The sequence below is a fragment of the Apostichopus japonicus genome, chromosome 7, assembly GCF_037975245.1.
Source record: "Apostichopus japonicus isolate 1M-3 chromosome 7, ASM3797524v1, whole genome shotgun sequence".
Lineage (NCBI taxonomy): Eukaryota > Metazoa > Echinodermata > Holothuroidea > Aspidochirotida > Stichopodidae > Apostichopus > Apostichopus japonicus.
This window is the reverse complement of record NC_092567.1, coordinates 21231200-21250891: the sequence shown is the minus strand read 5'-3', so window position 1 is coordinate 21250891 and position 19692 is coordinate 21231200. Positions and strand designations below refer to the sequence as shown.

Genomic DNA, 19692 nt, shown 5'->3' with positions numbered 1-19692 from the left:
TCTACTGGTGGAGAAGCTTTAATCTCACTTTCACTTGAACAAGAAGTAGTTAGCAAGAAAGGATTCAATCCACAGTCCACAGTATACGGTCTCATTGCGGCAGTCTTGTCGGCATTGTCTATTTCTGGGATGCTTGTCGTCGGCAGAAAGTTAGTGTTTGATGAAACTTCACAAGCTCTTGCCAATGTTCTAGTATCGTATTCATGTCAATTTACTGTCTTGTCTGTACCTTTCTGTGCTTTGCTTGACGGGTGGTCTGTTCCTAGGACACCGACAGATATCATTGCCTTGTTAGCGACTGGTTTAACCTCTTCTGGAGGGATGGTACTTGGATACCTCGCCGTATGCAAGGAGAAACCAATCATAGTGTCAATCATATTAACATCTGAGATCGTTTTAACCTACGTTGGTCAATGTGTCTTCTTCACGTCTGACTGTTTATATTGGGAAATCGTAGTTGGATCATTGTTAATTGTGATTTCTTGCATTGGAGCTGTACTTACTGTACTTAATAAGAAGGAAGATGCGATTGATGATGACGTGAGAAGAAATTCTGAGGAAATTGACGACGAGCACCAACCGATTCTGGAATAAAGTCAAATAATGTAGTGAGATTAGGCTAAATTGTAGAGAGCCTATACTCGTAAGCTCGTAAGCATTCTGGCTCAGTTTTTCTGTACCCAATATTCGCCCATATAGGTTTTTTACTCGGGCAGTTTGGAAATCTACTATATACCAGTGCAAGATTACGTACTCGGACTAGCGCTAGCAGCCCTGTTCTCGTACTCATAGTAGGGAATTATATTTGTACGCATACTGTTGTGCATTTCAAGTCTGCATTTACAACTAATCGTTGCAAACTGCCGTATGTGCTACATCAAGTAAAGAATGGCGTATATAAAAGATTGAAATGTCATATACGTTTTGTAGTATGTTATTATTACTAATCTTACGTATGGAAATATCTATAGATCTCAACTATGCATTACAGGTGTGTAACAAAGAATCGATTGATGTATGATAATTGATATCTCTATAGAATAGTGTGGGTAATCAAAACGATTGTTACAAGTCTATCATTCCAAGGTGTACAATTAAAAGATGAATATATATTATAGCATTATGCAAATTATATAGTTGTTAATTGCATAAATAAAGATATTCCAATTGCTACACAGATATGGTGAGCTAAACCAGCATGTTGAATGGATAGCGGTCTGAGGAGAGGTGATACATGCTCAAGCCAAATACGCTTTTCACCAAATGCAAATAATTTATGACTGCTCTATGTTTGTTATACCTTTATTGATGTATCATATTTAAAGATTAGCTTTGCGGTTGCTACATAAGAAGATTCATGAAATCATATACGGATTTCCTGGTACGATGAAAAACACGACTAAAACTGTATTACAACATCATCGTCGTCGTCATTATCGTCATTGTGGTATTATATCAATAACATTGATTCTAGCAAGAATTTCTTAACTTCAAACTAACATTATACTAATTAATAGTGAACGTAGTGTGTGCATATGTGTGTATCTGATCGGGTTAAGTAAAAACAGGATGAGCTCTTAGATTCAGCAGTTGATTGTTTGAATTTGCAGGTAGAGACATCACTGTGAGTTCCGGAATAGCCTAATTAAGATAGTGAAACCAATCAAAAGTATTCAAATTTCAAGATATGTTTTTGGCTTTTGAAAAACATTGTATACATTGCAAACGGAATCAGCAAACCCATCATTTTAATAAAGTGATATGGTTGTAATCGTTTAATCTCGTCGACTCTTTCAGTGCAAATTATTGGTAAAACAAAAGAAAATATGGTACCAATTTAACAACATGTTTATTCTGTTATGGGAATATAATTGTTGCTTTAATATACAAAACTCGATCCTGAAGAATTTAGAAGAATCAGAGATAAATAGTGAGAGTAACTGGGTTATGGGAACAGGAGGCTAGGGAATTTTTTGTCATGCAACGACAATACCCAGTAAACATTTTGACGTCGGATCGACGTCGGGTTCAGGTCCAGATGGTCGGTTAAACGTCGGTGTCCAACATAAGTAGTAGTTCAGACGTCGGATTGACGTCACAAATTAATCCTTTCAATTTCAGACGTCCTAACGACGGCGGATGGACGTTTGTTAATATCGTAGTTATATAAAGGTAGTCTTTCCGACGTCGGATGACAGCCCTTTAATATACGTCGCGTGTCTATGGTCCATCCGACGCCGAAATGACGTATTATAATAGACCTATAATAAAAGGTTCGTTGGATCGACGTCGGATGAACTACGGACAGGCGACGTCGCAATAAGAACGTCCCTCCGACGCTCAAACGACCAGTCAGAATAGACTAATCATAAACGGTTCGTTGTATCGACGTCGGTTCAACTACGGACAGGAGACGTCGCACTGAAAACGTCCCTCCGACGCTCAAACGACCAGTCAGAATAGACTAATCATAAACGGTTCGTTGTATCGACGTCGGTTCAACTACGGACGGGCGACGTCGCACTGAAAACGTCCCTCCGACTCTCAAACGACCAGTCAGAATAGACTAATCATAAACGGTTCGTTGGATCGACGTCGGTTCAACTACGGACAGGAGACGTCTCACTGAGAACGTCCATTCGACGCTCAAACGACCAGTCAGAATAGACTAATCATAAACGTTTCGTTGTATCGACGTCGGTTCAACTACGGACAGGCGACGTCGCACTGAAAACGTCCCTCCGACTCTCAAACGACCAGTCATAATAGACTAATCATAAACAGTTCGTTGGATCGACGTCGGTTTAAGTACGGACAGGCGACGTCGCACTGAAAACGTCCCTCCGACGCTCAAACGACCAGTCAGAATAGACTAATCATTAACGGTTCGTTGGATCGACGTCGGTTCAACTACGGACAGACGACGTCTCACTGAGAACGTCCATCCGACGCTCAAACGACCAGTCAGAATAGACTAATCATAAACGGTTCGTTGGATCGACGTCGGTTCAACAACGGACAGGCGACGTCGCACGGAAAACGTCCCTCCGACTTTCAAACGACCAGTCAGAATAGACTAATCATAAACGGTTCGTTGGATCGACGTCGGTTCAACAACGGACAGGAGACGTCTCACTGAGAACGTCCATCCGACGCTCAAACGACCAGTAAGAATAGACTAATCATAAACGGTTCGTTGGATCGACGTCGGTTCAACTACGGACAGACGACGTCTCACTGAGAACGTCCATCCGACGCTCAAACGACCAGTAAGAATAGACTAATCATAAACGGTTCGTTGGATCGACGTCGGTTCAACTACGGACAGACGACGTCTCACTGAGAACGTCCATCCGACGCTCAAACGACCAGTCAGAATAGACTAATCATAAACGGTTCGTTGGATCGACGTCGGTTCAACTACGGACAGGCGACGTCGCACGGAAAACGTCTCTCCGACTTCCAAACGACCAGTCAGAATAGACTAATCACAAACGGTTCGTTGGATCGACGTCGGTTCAACAACGGACAGGAGACGTCTCACTGAGGACGTCCATCCGACGCTCAAACGACCAGTAAGAATAGACTAATCATAAACGGTTCGTTGGATCGACGTCGGTTCAACTACGGACAGGCGACGTCTCACTGAAAACGTCCCTCCGACACTCAAACGACCAGTCAGAATAGACTAATCATAAACGGTTCGTTGGATCGACGTCGGTTCAACTACGGACAGGAGACGTCGCACTGAAAACGTCCCTCCGACTTTCAAACGACCAGTCAGAATAGACTAATCATAAACGGTTCGTTGTATCGACGTCGGTTCAACTACGGACAGGCGACGTCGCACTGAAAACGTCCCTCCGACTCTCAAACGACCAGTCAGAATAGACTAATCATAAACGGTTCGTTGGATCGACGTCGGTTCAACTACGGACAGGAGACGTCTCACTGAGAACGTCCATCCGACGCTCAAACGACCAGTCAGAATAGACTAATCATAAACGGTTCGTTAGATCTACGTCCGCTCAACTACGGACAGGCGACGTCGCACTGAGAACGTCCCATCGACGCTCAAACGACCAGAACGAATAGACTAATCATAAACGGACAGGCTAGATCTACGTCCGCTCAACTACGGACAGGCGACGTCTCACTGAGAACGCCCCATCGACGCTCAAACGACCAGAAAGAATAGACTAATCATAAACGGTTCGTTAGATCGACGTCCGTTCAACTACGGACAGGCGACGTCGCACGGTAAATGTCTCTCCGACTTTGATATAGTTGGTTGGATCGACGTCGAATGAAGTGTCGACAAGAGACGCCATATTAAACGACGTTAAAACAACAATTCAAAATAGACCAGTCATAAACGATTCGTTGGATCGACGTCGGCTGAACTAGTTCGGTGTTGGAACGGCATTGGCGATAGAAGTATATAAGCTTCCCTCTTTATACGCTCCAATGACTATCTAGAAATATACTATATCATAAACAGTTCGTTGGATCGGTGTCGAATCAATTATGAACAGCGGGCGCTTACGTGAATACGTATACCTTCGACGTTTAATACAGTTTATTTATATAACGTAAAATAAACATTTCGAAATACGTGTATCCATGACATCCAACTTAACACTGGCAATCATATGCGACTCAGACGAAAGCTGTGAAAGTACCGTCAGTATATACAACAACTTCTCGCTTATCATGCCGTTATTAAGGTAAGTAAAACTTAAATGAATCCAATAAAAGGAGACATATTTTCAGTAAAATGAAACTATAGAGCAATGTTAAACATGTTAACAAGTATATTGCAAATCTACACTCGTTTTCTTCCATAACACTTGCACTGCGAGTGAAAGAAAGAACCATATCTGGTGCAGTAATATTGAGGTAACGTTTAACTTAATTGATTCGGTCATGGCAGCTCCATATAACAATTGTGAATCAAGTAATCGTTTGACGCACTAGAGCATACCTCGTTATACCACATCCCATATCCTCACAAACACATCCCCGACTACGCTTTTATAACACTTCCGTAGACAAATGTGCGTCGGCAGCGCTTTCATCTTCTGCTGAGCGAACGTGAAAGAGGAATGTCAGTTTTCCTAATATGCGCTGTCCAAGACTATGGTAGCGCAGAAGGGACATTGCATTGAACAGTTACCGACTTTTCTAAACCACAAACAACGGTAAATTGTCGAGTTGACGAGACGATAACGTCATAAAATTCACAAACTTGGTATTGAATGTTGTTAATTTATTAATTTTCTGTAATTTGCTGAGTCGCACACTGAGTTGCTACTATCTCAAAAATGACAGAAATCGGAAAATGTTGACGAGATAAAGTATCTCCTTCAAGTTTCTGCAAATTGGCAGGTTACCAACTTTAACAAAACTACAAATATCTGAAAAATGTTGAGATGGTAACGTGATTCTAGAAATTGCCGTTTTGACCGTACAACCGACGGATCTCGTCAACGGATTAATTTTCTGTAATTTGAAGAGTGCCAAACTTTTTCAAAGAAAGTCGGGAAATTAAAAAGAAAATTACTCTTCAATGATTTGACGAATTGCACTATACTAATCTCGCGAACATAGCATTATATAATTGCGTTGAATTTTGGTTGCTCCATAGTGGAATTCAGTGTTGTTGCTTGTTCATTTTTTAAATAATATTTACGAGTTGTAATTGTGCAACATGACACTTTAACGGTGGTCATAAGGGGACATGTCTCACACATTATAGAATAACTCAACTTCTTGCCAAAACTCGTGGTTCTGTCGGGTACCGACGCTTTCTTGACATGTCTGTCAAAAAGCTTATACCTGTACCATTGGTTTAATTCTAGGTAGACTGGCCACTGTTTAGCCATGTAGTGCCCCCCCCCCCCCCACACACACACAGAAACACTCATTTGTAGGGAGTTTCATCCGCCATTTCCGGTCACAATCTGTTTGTTAATTTGGTGTGGGCGCTAGGGCTGTTGCCACGGCAACTCAATTTTAAATTGGAATTAATGTAAACAACATAAAAACAGTACGACTCTTTCATACCGTTTTATATTTTCACAGCACAGCAGACTACCCCCAACCTCCGCATTAAATCTCATGTATAGGCTGGGTCATGTAATGTATGATTAGCCATGACCCATGATAATTGGTCATATAGGCCCAATAATCACGTGCAAATAAACAAAGGGTCAAGTTTTTAATGCTTTAGTATAGGTCAGGCCCATCTTTTAAGTGTTGCCGAGGCTGAAACTTCTAGAGTGTGGGACCTCCTTTATAGCTACTGGTTATCTGCTAACTTAGGTAGATCAAACATAGCTCCTGCGCCAGAATGCGATCTATTTTCGCGGTTATAAAACACTACCGTATTTTATTCTTAAATACGATCGTGCAAATGCCGAACCTGGCTTAAGAAATAGAAACAAAATTGACTCCTCGTTCAAAACGGTCTTTTAATGAGTCAACCATTCGGACAATTGAAAATACAAAAGATTACATTTTCTTAGCACAAAGTACGTCAGTACAAAACTGTAAACATGCAAAATAAAGCCTACATATAACGTTCGGACATTCGGTGAATTAAAGGCTGTTGACAAAAGGATCCAAACTAAATTAGAATAAATTACTTCCAAATATTTCTTGTGCAAATAGTGTGAGCTATATCACACTAAAATTTGATAAAGATCTAAGCCTTAATAGCACGATTCTGTAGAGCTGTTACTGTTGAGTACTTGAGGCAAATTAAATTTTCCTTGACTGGGGGGGGGGGTAGTATAGCGATTACATGGGGGGAGTGCCTCTTCGACTTGCAAAATGTGTGCAAGCAAAAAGTCAAACAAAAGGTTTCATTCGACAATATTTCACACCTGCAACTTTCCATATTACACTACTTGTATAATATTTGGATCAGTATCAGATCTTTAGTTAATTCTAATTTATTCAGTTTCCGGAAACGGGGACCAAATATGCTATGTGTATCATCCCTTGCTCGTATAACTGATATGAATCCCACACGTTAGATAAGTCATATATTCCCTTTAGTGCAAACACACGCCCTTACATATTCAACATTGAAGGTTTCCCGCGTAAATATTAACATAAATAATCACTCTCCTACACAATGACCGGCTGGTCGAATCGTACGTACGTACAAGTATGATAGGTTGCTGTAATCATACACGTTTTACATGCACGTGTTTGATCTCGCAGCTTGCGAGGCATGGATTATATATGACAAACATTCCACGTCTAACATACATTAACCGGCCGTTATAGCTATAACAAATTGATCAGCATCAAACAGGGATTTGCGGTTACGAGATTTTTCGGAGTACAAGGTTTTTATATAATAAATGCAAAACTAGTGGCAGCGGTCTCAAAAAAACAAAACTGCCAAGGATTCGATAAAATTTGTGGAAAATAAGGACCTTGCTCTGTATACTTATGTTTTTATACTATGTATAGCCTATAGGCTCAGATTTATTTACCAACCTAGTGTATGCTGTTGTATATACTGCACAGGCGGTAGGATGTTATAGCCTAGGCCTTGTCTGTTTTTTGTTGATTCCTCGAATTAAGTTATAACCTATACTGGAGTATAGCAGAAACTGAAATGATAACGTCCTCATTGTGTTCCTCTTTATGAAGTCGGACAAGGCCTAGACGTAGGAGGTCAATTTTATTTTTTCAAACATTAAAAGGCTAGGGCCTAGGTCTATTCTTCGAACGGTATAACAATAAAGGTAAATAATTGAGCTTAGGCCCAGGGGTTGCTACAATTTTCGTCCCACTCCCAGTTTCAAACTGCCCCAAGCTAGGATCACCCCCCCCCCCTCCTATATCGTATTCTTAAACATTACCAAAAAAGGCACCAAAAGTGGTTTTTACCATATTCGATACTATCCTAGACTAGGGCCTAGAGGCTAGTTCACAATCCCAAAGTAGAGAATGCCCAGGGACACTGGGATATTAATTTAACAATAACAGTTTAGGAAAGACAAAATCCCCACACCTGTCTTGAATACTGAATATAGTTCCCTCTGAGACTAAGAGGATATTTTAGGCCAGTTGAGCACAACTGCCCGTAGCTTAAGTCTCGAATTTTCAACATTTCTTCTTTGCTATGGCTTATTGTAAAACCAATATCGTATTGGAAAATAAGACGTAATGTACAATTTCAACTAAAGCACCACCCCTATCTCAAAATAGATAAGAGTAAAGTTCCTAAACAGATTCAAGAGCCCAGCAACTTAGACATTCCAGTCACAAATACTGCACTAAATTTTACTTCTAGCCCCACAGTATCACAAACAGGCCATGACAATGTTAGGCTTAGCACTAGGCCTTCTGAAAGCAAACACCTCTTCAACAATACATTAAACAATCCTGGAGTTACCCACAGGCCTAGTAGTAATTCTGAAAGTGAATTTGAAGAGCTTTCACAATGTTCTAGTAGCCAGTCAGATGTTGATGAAATGAGCCTCTCTGATCAGTTGGGGGAATGGGCTACATCAAACAACATATCACAAACAGCAGTATCTAGTTTGTTAAACATTTTAAAACCATACCACATAGATTTGCCAAAGGATCCAAGATCACTTCTAAAGCCCATTAAAGACATTTCTTTTGAAAACATAGCAGGGGGCAAGTACTATCACTTTGGCATTGCTAACTACATTAAATCACAAATGCAGTTATCACAGCCATGTAAAGAATCTATCTCAATTAAAATTAACATTGATGGTCTACCCCTGTTTCGCAGTTCAAATATGCAGTTCTGGCCAATTTTGGGGATCACTGATCAAATTTTTGACAGTACACCATTTCCAATTGGAATATTTTCTGGAATGTCGAAACCATCTCCAGTTAATGAATTCTTAAAACCATTAATTGACGAGGTTACAAGTCTCGAAGAACATGGTATTGAGCATTGTGGGGCAAAATACCAATTTTCAATATCTGCTGTTATTTGTGATGCCCCGGCTCGTGCCTTAATAAAGCGTGTAAAAGGGCATTCCTCCTACAAAGGCTGTGATCGGTGCATACAAACTGGAACTTGGATGGGAAAAATGGTGTACAAAGAAAGTGCAGATAGTTTAAGAACTGACGAAAGTTTCCAACAAATGCTTGACGAAGATCACCACCTTGAACAATCTCCATTTTCATCTACTTCTATAGGATTAGTTTCCCAATTTCCATTAGATTATATGCATCTGGTGTGTCTGGGTGTTACTCGTAAACTGCTGGGTTTGTGGATGAAAGGTCCGCTCAAAACTAGAATGCCAACCAGAGTGATCAATGCAATTTCTGAGAAGATGATTTCACTTAGAGAGTTCATGCCAAGAGAGTTTTCAAGAAAACCTAGATCACTCCGAGAAGTTGATAGATGGAAGGCTACGGAGTTCCGTCAATTCTTAGTCTACACTGGTCCATTAGCCCTTTCTAGCCAAATACCAGTGAACCTTTACCACAACTTCATGCTGCTTTCCGTTGCAGTTCAAATTCTGTTGTCACCAAGGCTTTGTAACCAATCATCATTGATTGATTATTCTGAAGAATTATTAAAACTGTTTGTTGCACATTTCTCCAAATTGTATGGCAAGGAAATGGTAGTGTACAATGTACATTGTTTGCTTCATCTTGCTGATGATGCACGTAAATATGGTCCACTAGATAATGTTTCTGCATTTCCATTTGAAAGTTATTTGGGCACATTGAAGAAAATGGTGAAAAAGCCATCACTGCCACTGCGGCAAGTAGTTGGGCATCTGTTGAGAAAGGGGGAAATTCAGAAAAGCATGAAGAACAATGAGTGCACTATCCTCAAACAAGAACATTCAAATGGGCCAGTGCCAGAAGGACATTTAGCTATGTCACAGTATGCCTACTTTTATCACAAAGATTTGAATGTCCATATAACTCTTTGCACTGGGGACAATTGTGTTCAAATAGGGAATGATGTGTGCCTAGTGCAAAACTTTTTTGTTACCAATGATGATTTGTATGTGGTTTATCGATCATTCACTCACAAGGAAAATTATTTTAGCTATCCTTGTGAATCAAAGTGTATAGGAATTTTACAAGTTGACAGTATAAGTGAAAATCTACAGGTATCACATTCGAGGGAAATTTTCAAAAAATATGTACTTTTACCGCATAGAAATTGGTTCATTGCTATGCCTATCCTTCATTAAAGAGCAAGTTTATATTAAGGAGACTTGAGGCCAGTTACTGTTAGTTTAAGTTTAATGTTAAATACATTTTAACACTTCATTTACTTACATATATGATCATCACTTTAACATAAATTAGAAAAATTATATTACTCAATCTTAGCATGGACCCATTGTATCACATTGTGGAGTTTACGGACTCTAAGGAGATAGCCATCATCAATGAGAAATGGATGGTTTCTGAGGGTACTTGTTTGTGGCCCCCCTTCAAATCTTCAGGAAGTTTGGCAAAGGCTCTGAAGACTACCACAGAGCCCGAGACAAGTTGGAAGGCTTTTAAAATAAGAAAACTATATGCAACAAGTAAGTAAAAATTATGTTAAATATAATTGAAGGGTGTGTCTTCATACTCTCTATTTGCCCCCATTTCTAAGTACTGGTTTTAATACTTGTTGCTAATATGCTACACAGCCCAGCCCAGAAGTTTGAGATGAAATGTTGGAGAACAGTAATAAATTAATGCAGTAACTACCATTGAACGCACTGTTTCACCACGATGGGCTATGAACTCACAAGTGCTCTGTCCAGTGGTTACCTAATCTATAAGGACCCCCTCCCCCCACCCTGTCTCATGCCCTTTGTTTATCCTTCTCATTTTGGCTGGGTTATCCAACTGTTTCCTGATATTTTTCAATTTACCAAGGAATAAAATAAAAATGTAACTTCACAAATTCAAAGTAAAGGTATTCAAATACATGGGGCATATTTTATATTATTCCATACAGATTCATATGACAAGGCAGTTTCCAAACTAAGGCAGGCTGAAGATGAGTCAGACCTGCAGACAGGAGATGAGGAAGTAACCATAGGAAGAAAACGAAAGTAAGTCCCAACACAGCAAAAAGACTGATAGAGTCACACATGTATACAAGCAGTGAAGCACCAAAGTATAATTATCACCAAGTTTCTCTTTTCAACTGGGGTGGGAGGGTGATTTGTTAGCGTAAAAGTGGTCAAAGTAAGATAGATTTTAGGTTATCATTATTGTATTATGGTAATTTAATTTTTATTTTATTTTTTTATTTTATTGCAGACCTAATCAACGTTATATGGTTGAAAGCTCGAGTGATGAGGAGTTTCCTGCCTCACCAAAGCGACCCAGACCACCATCATTTCCATCAACTTCAACACCTGTAACTCCGCTTGCTCTATCTCCTGCCCCACCACGCTCTCCAACCCCACCTTGCTTCCCCAACCAAACTTTGGACAATAGTGCAGCCTCTTCTTTCCATTGCCCTGGTAATTTTCTTTTAACTCTTTTCAATTATTTGCAAGCATTGTACATTAGCTCTATTGATTTACAGAATTTTCAGCTTCATTAAATTAAAGCAATTGACACATGTTTGAATTGTTTCAATTAAAACCAGAATGCAAAATGCATTGAGGTTTCGATGACTTCAATGCACTAGACTTCTGCTTGTTAGTATATAACCAGAACTAGCTGTTACAATAACACTATGGCATGCTAACACAGGTCAGTCTGTACGTGGTTATACACACCTCCATCAAAAACAGTAGGGTTCTTGTACTCAATGTTATGAATCCGCACACCAAGTATTACAAACCAAACCAAATCGCTAATAACTTTGCACATTAAGGTTGCAGAGGAGTCCACTTATGGGCAATTTAGATTGGAATATGCCCACGAAACTTGAAAGAATCAACTTGAAAGAAGCTAACACAGGGCACTGGAGGTCAACCTGAGGTCAAAGGTCACCCAAATGCAGGTCGACTATTGTATTACAATAGCGTAACTCCCAACCTTGATGGACATTTGGTTCTCAAGTTATTGCAAAAATACTAGTTTTTGACCCCTGATTGACCTTTGTTGACATTGGATCACATGACTGTTATGTTTTGAAACAATCCCTTACCCCATTCACAACTAGTCCCAAAATATCAACCTTGTTGGAACCTGTCAATGGTAGTTTCACAAGTTGAGAAAAACTAGGCCAACATTACAGCCAACTCCATGAAGTGAAAACAAATCTCAAGTTCACAGGTGCTTGACCTAGTTTCTTCATGGCATCTGGCCAAGAAATGTTTTGAAATTCGTGGTACCTGTGCAACTTACATCCAACCAGAACTACCAATGATCTACAAATATTTTCTAGAGAAGGCATGCTTCGCCATTCAAATGCACTATTCCATCAAAATCACATCAACTTTTTAGCAAAATATCCATACGGATGAGTGACAAGTGTTGCAGTAGCTCTAGCACTTTTATATATCTATGGTCTGCAAGCAAGCCTTGGAAGACACTGTTTTACACACACACACACATGTATGTAGCTATGTACATAGTAATTCAGGACTTCTAGCGACACACTTAAGTCAATGGGGATATTGTCGCGAGTTCGGATTCAAATCTACGGATGCCCGTAAGATCATTTTCAATTGTCAATAGGCTCTCCTATTCTTATGAGGCGAATCGCCCATGTCATCTACTTATAGGCTGGACGATGGGAGATACCTATATTATGAAAAGGTTTTTACAAGTTGACCCCTGGTGACCCTAAATGACCTTCGACATCCACCAATAACGATAGGCTTTTTGTACTTAATGTGGTCAACCTACATACCAAATATGAAATCAATCCAAGCTTTGCTTCTTGAGATATCATGTTTACAAGCTTCTCACTATTTGACCCCTGGTGACCTTAAATGACCTCTGACCTACACCAAAAACAATAGGCTTCTTGTACTCAATAAGGTACTCCTATGTACCAAATATGAGAACTGTCCAAGCTTCCCTTCTTGAGATATCGTGTTTACAAGCTGGGCGTCACAAACGCACACACACACACGCATGATTGCAAATGTTACGATTATCATCGAAACCAAAAATGCTAAGGTATGAAGACAAAGTAATATTTGTTACTATTTAATATTATTTATTTATATTCTTGTGAATTGTTATTTATTATTAAATTGATGCTAAATATGCAACAACAAAAAATGAAAGACCTAATGTACAGTATAATTTTTAAGGGAACACAGTTTTACTATGACATATGGAGTTTATAGGAATGTAACTAAGTTTATTTTGTTGTTGTTAACTTTTATTAGATTTTGAAAAAAGGGTAATCTCGATGCTGACGGAGATTAAGGCGGAGGTTCAGCACAACAAGTTGCTGCTAAAAACACTGACTGAGGCAAACGTCCTACCAGAGAGTGAAGAAGACGATTGGCTAAATGAATTTCCTCTAAAGTCCCTTGAAGGTATAACTTCTTTGGAGGAAAAACTTAAAAATGACACAGGATCAAGGAAAAAACTGGTAAGAAATGTTTTTTGTGTGTTTTTGATTGCACGTTTTTAAAGAAACCAGTAGTGTAAGCGTTCTATGATTGAGTTTTAGACTAAATGTAACTTGCTGTAATTTCGTGCTCCATCAATTTGTAATATAAACTTAATGAAAACCTTTTCACAGCCATATTAAATAGACATATGATGCTATGTGGTCTATAAGTCTCATATTTCAACCCAAGTTATAAGTGTAGATGGCACAGTTTAAAATTTGCTCTATGAGCCTTATAATTGCATATTGCTTTAAAAATTGCACTACTTTTTTTTCAACTGGGAGTGGTAGGAGTCTTACAGTTTTAAACAATCTTGCCAAACTCTTAGATACTTATGCACCCAGTGACCCCACTCCTGTCATACGTGGTATGTCATAAGTCATACCTCTATCTGAGATATATTTGCATTATTTTTTTGAAAAAATTGTATCTCTGTTAACTACATACATTTTGAAATATATTACTTTTTAATTATACTTCTTGTAGTAATGTTTACGAAATACATATTTTTAGAAAATAAATTAATTACAACTAATGTAATACTAATAGTAGTGTGGTGGTAAATAACAAGTAAACAATTCATAACTTATTACAACTGGATAACATAAACTTTGTTCCTTAATAAATTTCATTTTTTTTTTCGCAATCACCTCCTTATATAGGTCCAGAAGCTGTCTATGATAGGTGGGACCAACTTGGATAGTAGTGTGAGAAGGATTTTATCATTCCTAATGAGCAGTGCCTTGGCCACAAAATTCAACTGGTTAGGCAGGGGGAGTGCCGAAAAGAAAGCCTTTTCTACCCTTCTTCTGAAAGATTTGATTTTTAGTAAGTATACAAATGCCTATAATAAAAAAAATAAAATCGTCCCAGTTGTTCAAATGGTATATATACTGTGACAAACTAACAGTGCTTCAATGATGCATCATGTTACATGTAGAAAAGCTTCACACTGAACTACACACAAACATTATGCATTGTATACATCTTTCCCAAAAGGCCAAGGCCCATATTTTAACCATCAAGCAACTTTGTGTAGATTTAATGGTTTTGTCAGACTGCAATGTGTGACTGTAATTCATATAAGATAATGTACTCATCTTTGCAAAGCGCTGAGCAGAGCAGTAAAATTGGACCAAGTTGATAAGTATCATCAATGCCCTCCAATCATTTGGGATGAGACTTGCCTGAAATAAACAACATAATATCAATTAAGCCATGCGGTCAGTCATTAGATTACATTTTCTCTTGGTTTATTCATGTGATTATACTTATAATTGCTCTTCGTTTTTTCCTATTGTCCCTAGGGGCCATCTCAAGAAACCCTTTGACAAAAACAGCAACCCAGTCACAGGTGGAAGCAGTCATTAAATTATGGCTAAAACATGCTGCAGACCGGACTGGTGCCCGCAAGGACAGGCAGGCACAACAGCCAGATTGTCAGCTTGATTAAAGTCAAATACTTTAAATTCAACATAAGCCTAGATCATCTTTCCATTATCAATATCAAGACTGCTTTCCCATTGTTTAACTTTAGTGTGATACTTTTGAACTGTCATTAAACTGTTCCTTTCACTTAACATGCCTTGTAAATAGTAATGGCTATATTATAGTCTTCTAACACATTTTGAAGACTATAGCAGTAAAAGTAATCAGTAAAAAAATCTTGCAGGGTCTACATCCTTGCATCAAATGCAATTCCATTCTCCTAGTGAAAGATATTTTATTACAATTCAAAGTAGTCCTTAGCCTCATATCAGCCCAAAGTGCCTGCATGACATATAAACTACATGCTGGAGCCTGGTGGTATTCTGTTTGCTTCCTGGTTCCTCCAGTGCCTTTCCCAGAGGATGGTGCTACTTTTTTTCTTACAAATTAAGAGTGCTTAAATACAAAATGGTGAGTTATTATATAAGATTGGTAGTGACCAGAAGCCATTCTGGCAATTTTCTTATCCCACCATACTTTTGGTGACTATTATCAAGTTACCACCCCCAGTTTAAAAGTAGTCTGCATAGGCCCCAAATTATAGCACTTTATAATTGCTAGACATTTTCAAAAAGTATTTTCCTGGAGGTCGTTATTCTCCAAATTGTTCTCGGACATTTTCTTAATGAACACCCAAGACGAAAGAATTTCTCAGTGGGGTAAATTTCTTCGAAGGCGGTAATAAAAACAATTTAAGAATTATGACCAAAGGTGACCATATTTAAATTTCTGGCATAATTCGCGGAAATACTGCATACCTTTAAAATTAGCACTGCTACATGCTGGTCGATACGCAGACCGACTTTACAAAAAAAAAAAAAATTCTTACAAAGGAAATCCCGGCCTGAACTTTAATCTAAGTTAGAGGGTGTTGGGATTCAGGCATTAGCCAAATATGCTACAAATAAAAATAGTATATACAAATATTGTACTGCAACTATATACCAACTGCTATTGAAAACATCGGTTGATACTTGATAGGTCCACGGCATATGCCCTTCCTGTACAGACTGTAGTGTTATCCAGGGCATGATCAATTCGGTATCTTATTTCTACTCTGCAGTAATTGACTAAGCAACTGAGAACGAGTAACATGATAATTAAACAACTGATGGGATAAATATGTTCTTACCTATCAACTCTATCGATACTGCTCATTCCGTGTTTTTGGTAGCACGATACAAGTGTTATGAGGCGGTTTACTGCTACGAGTGTGACGACGCCTTGTGAGCTCGGTATAACTGGTATCTCGATTTCTCGCCCTTGCTCAAGTAAATGAGTTAAATATTCCGTTGATTATAAGATTACCTCTCTCGTCTCTAAATTAAAGTCCAATTAGCGTTGTTAAGTTACTTCAAGATACTGATAAGAAACCATGTTTACTTAAATAGCCTGTACGTCCGCAAACAACGATCACTAGCTAAGAGCGATTGTTTCGACTAACTTTTCCCTACTGACATGCCTCTGAAATAACAACTCTTGGGCTCACTCATGTTCGGGCATCTGGTCACTCATTGGTTCAATGTTACCTAATTCATCAAATCTGTCATTGAAAGGACCAACCAAGAGTGAGAAAGAAACGTCACGTGCTGTTTATCTTTTTATTGTTTTTTTCTGAATTGACTAGACGTCTGAAATAGCGGGTCAAGCAATTTCTTATGTTTTTCTTTTTAAGGGATTGTGGGAACCAAGGGAATGTCAAAAGTGCAACGAGGTTAATGACCTTACATCTTGTAGATAGACAGAATGTGGTATATGCACAAAGGCACCGACATTTCCAATCTACGTGTCTAGTAACGACTCCAGAACTGATGTAAAAATATTTATATTTCGAAATTTCAGTTGTATTACAGACTAGGCAATCACTACTTGTTTTGGATTGCTGTTATGGGAAAATGCTCGTGGCTTTCAATATTTATTTTTTAGATTGTTTTATTTTGTTGGTAATTTTCCTTTTTGTACTTCTCGAGTGTTTTCGGGATTTTCCCTACCTCTAGTGTAGTGAATGCGAGAAGGCATATTTTGGTGGGAGATTAGTACCGTGACCTAGCGGTGTCAAACCTATTCTACTTGTAAAATGCGATACCAATAGGACTGCATGGACTATTTTCTTTACATTTGTGTAATGAACCGTAGGCGGTTGCAGTGATATTACGGTAAATCGTTACCGCCATAAGGGCGACAGAATTTTTTTTTTTTCTTTCTTTCGATTGCGACAGCTTTTCTCCATAAAACCCACCTGGTCAGAGTGTATTTAGGTTAAGAAACGTTGGAATCTAATTCGGAAGTTTGTTTTCTGAAATTCATAAGGAAACTATGAATGGGACTTTAACATATGGCATTTCATCGGCGGTGGGGTGTAACTCGTACGACAATGTACATGTAGAGCGCTCCTTTTTACCACAACGGTTTATGTTGACAAGTTGGGAACAACAGTCAACAACTTCCATTGCCTTTTAATAAACATGCAGCTGTAGTAACATATAGTCTGTGCTATGTAGCGCATTTTACCTCTATTAACTTTATAGTAGACTTTTCTTGTGACTTTATCATATTATTGAAATCAAATATAAAAGGGCCGTTTTCTTTTAAAACGAAATATTTCAATCAACTCATGTTTTTCATTTTTCGATTTAAAACAAACTTACCATACATTGTTAGTAAACTATAAACCAAGCCAGAGTCAATCCGACGTTAAAATGATGTGTTACAAAGACGTCCACTTAACGTCGTTTGGTATATCGAAGAGACGGCCAAACGTCGGACCAACGAATAATGGACGGTTTCATCGACGTCAAATCAACGTCGACATTAAATGTTGGAAAAACGTCCAATGAACGTCGTTTGAACGGTATACCGAAGAGTCGGCCAAACGTCGGACCAACGAATATTGGACGGTTTCATCGACGTCGATTCGATGTCGACATTAAATGTTGGAAAGACGTCAAATGAACGTCGTTTGAAAGGTATACCAAAGAGTCGGCCAAAGGTCGGACCAACGAATTGTGGACGGTTTCATCGACGTCGATTCGACGTCGACATTAAATGTTGGAAAGACGTGAAATGAACGTCGTTTGAACGGTATAACGTAGAGTCGGCCAAACGTCGGACCGACGATTATTGGACGGTTTTATCGACGTCGTTTCGACGTCGACATTGAATGTTGGGAAGACGTCCAGTTAACGTCGTTTCAACGTATACCGAAGAGTCGACCAAACGTCGGACCTACGATTATTGGACGGTTTCATCGACGTCGATTCGACGTCGACATTAATTGTTGGAAAGACGTCCAATGTACGTCGTTTTAACTGTATACCGAAGAGTCGGCCAAACGTCGGACCAACGATTAATGGACGGTTTCATCGACGTCAAATCAACGTCGACATTAAATGTTGGCAAAACTTCCAATGAACGTCGTTTGAACGGTATACCGAAGAGTCGGCCAAACGTCGGACCAACGAATATTGGACGGTTTCATCGACGTCGATTCGACGTCGACATTAAATGTTGGAAAGACGTCAAATGAACGTCGTTTGAAAGGTATACCAAAGAGTCGGCAAAAGGTCGGACCAACGAATTTTGGACGGTTTCATCGACGTCGAATTGACGTCGACATTAATTGTTGGAAAGACGTCCAATGAACGTCGTTTGAACGGTATACCGAAGAGTCGGCCAAACGTCGGACCAACGAATATTGGACGTCTGAATCGACGTCGAATCGACGTTGCCCCACTTTGCAAACGGAAACGTGGGAGACGTCGGTCCGACCATTTCACGCGACCCAAACCCAACGTCGATCCGACGTCAAAATGTTTACTGGGTATTTGCTGTATGGTGCTCTGTCAGTCTCGTGGAAAGCTTTACTTGGTGTATTTGAGAGATCCGTGTAAACTGTCAGTTTACAATGCCGAGAATTTCACAGCGAATGTAAACGAGTAAATTTTGCACTATTCAAATCTTTTTATAAGTTTGTCATATAGTGTGATGTTTATATACTTTACTTCTATGATGTCTGTTATAATGCTGTTGTCTCTTTTGATTTTGTTGTCTCCTTTGATGTTGTTGTTTCCTTTTATTTTGTTGTCTACTTTGGTGCTGCACATGTCTCCTTTGATGCTGACGGCGCTGTTCACTTTTAATGTAGATGTACATCACAACTTCCGATGTTAATATGACAGAGATTGTGGTAGGTTTTTCCTGGCATACGGCTAAGTATCCAAATACCATCCCACCAAAAATAGTCCCGCCCAGGGGCGGCGATTTGTTTCAAATATTGGGGGGGGGGGCATTTGCTTGGTGCAGGCGCGTAGCAACTTTCATCCCCAAAATTGTTCGCGCGCTTCGTGATGGTTACTGGTTGGTTGCTACAGCCTTATTTCCTTCATTATCGGCAAACCAAATTTCACTACGGATGCGGTCCGTCTAGCTAATTTATTTCGAAAAAAAGTAAAAACTACTTTCGGTGAAAGTCTGTGACGTTTTTGGTGATATTTAGCAACAAATTATGACACGGTCAGACAGGCGCGTAGCGAGGAATTTGCCAAAGGAGGGGCGAATGTATTAGGCAAACTATCTTGGCGTAGCGCCACCATGAATTGGCGCGAAGCGTAGAAGAAACTTTTGCCCGAAAATGTCTCCCAGATCGCTGGAA

General features: G+C 39.3%; 1 protein-coding gene across 2 annotated transcripts; it reads left to right on the top strand.

Annotated features, from left to right (window-relative positions):
• Positions 1–4698: 4698 nt before the first annotated feature.
• On the top strand, positions 4699–16189 carry LOC139969714 (uncharacterized). 2 transcript variants are annotated; one of them, XM_071974899.1, is made up of 7 exons: positions 4699–4727; positions 10357–10556; positions 10979–11075; positions 11287–11492; positions 13323–13531; positions 14216–14381; positions 14861–16189. In XM_071974899.1, the coding sequence occupies exons 1-7, from the start codon at positions 4714–4716 to the stop codon at positions 15004–15006; spliced, it is 1038 nt and encodes a 345-aa protein (XP_071831000.1). In that variant the 5' UTR covers positions 4699–4713; the 3' UTR covers positions 15007–16189. The 2 variants fall into 2 exon arrangements, with proteins under 2 accessions (XP_071831000.1, XP_071831001.1); XM_071974900.1 differs by lacking the exon at positions 4699–4727 and adding an exon at positions 6438–7358.
• The last annotated feature ends 3503 nt before the right edge of the window (positions 16190–19692 follow it).

Excerpts from the sequence above, each read along its gene's own strand:
- LOC139969714 (XM_071974899.1), top strand. Across the intron at positions 10,557-10,978 it reads AAGAAAACTATATGCAACAA|ATTCATATGACAAGGCAGTT; the intron begins GTAAGTAAAAAT and ends TATTCCATACAG. Across the intron at positions 11,493-13,322 it reads CTCTTCTTTCCATTGCCCTG|ATTTTGAAAAAAGGGTAATC; the intron begins GTAATTTTCTTT and ends AACTTTTATTAG.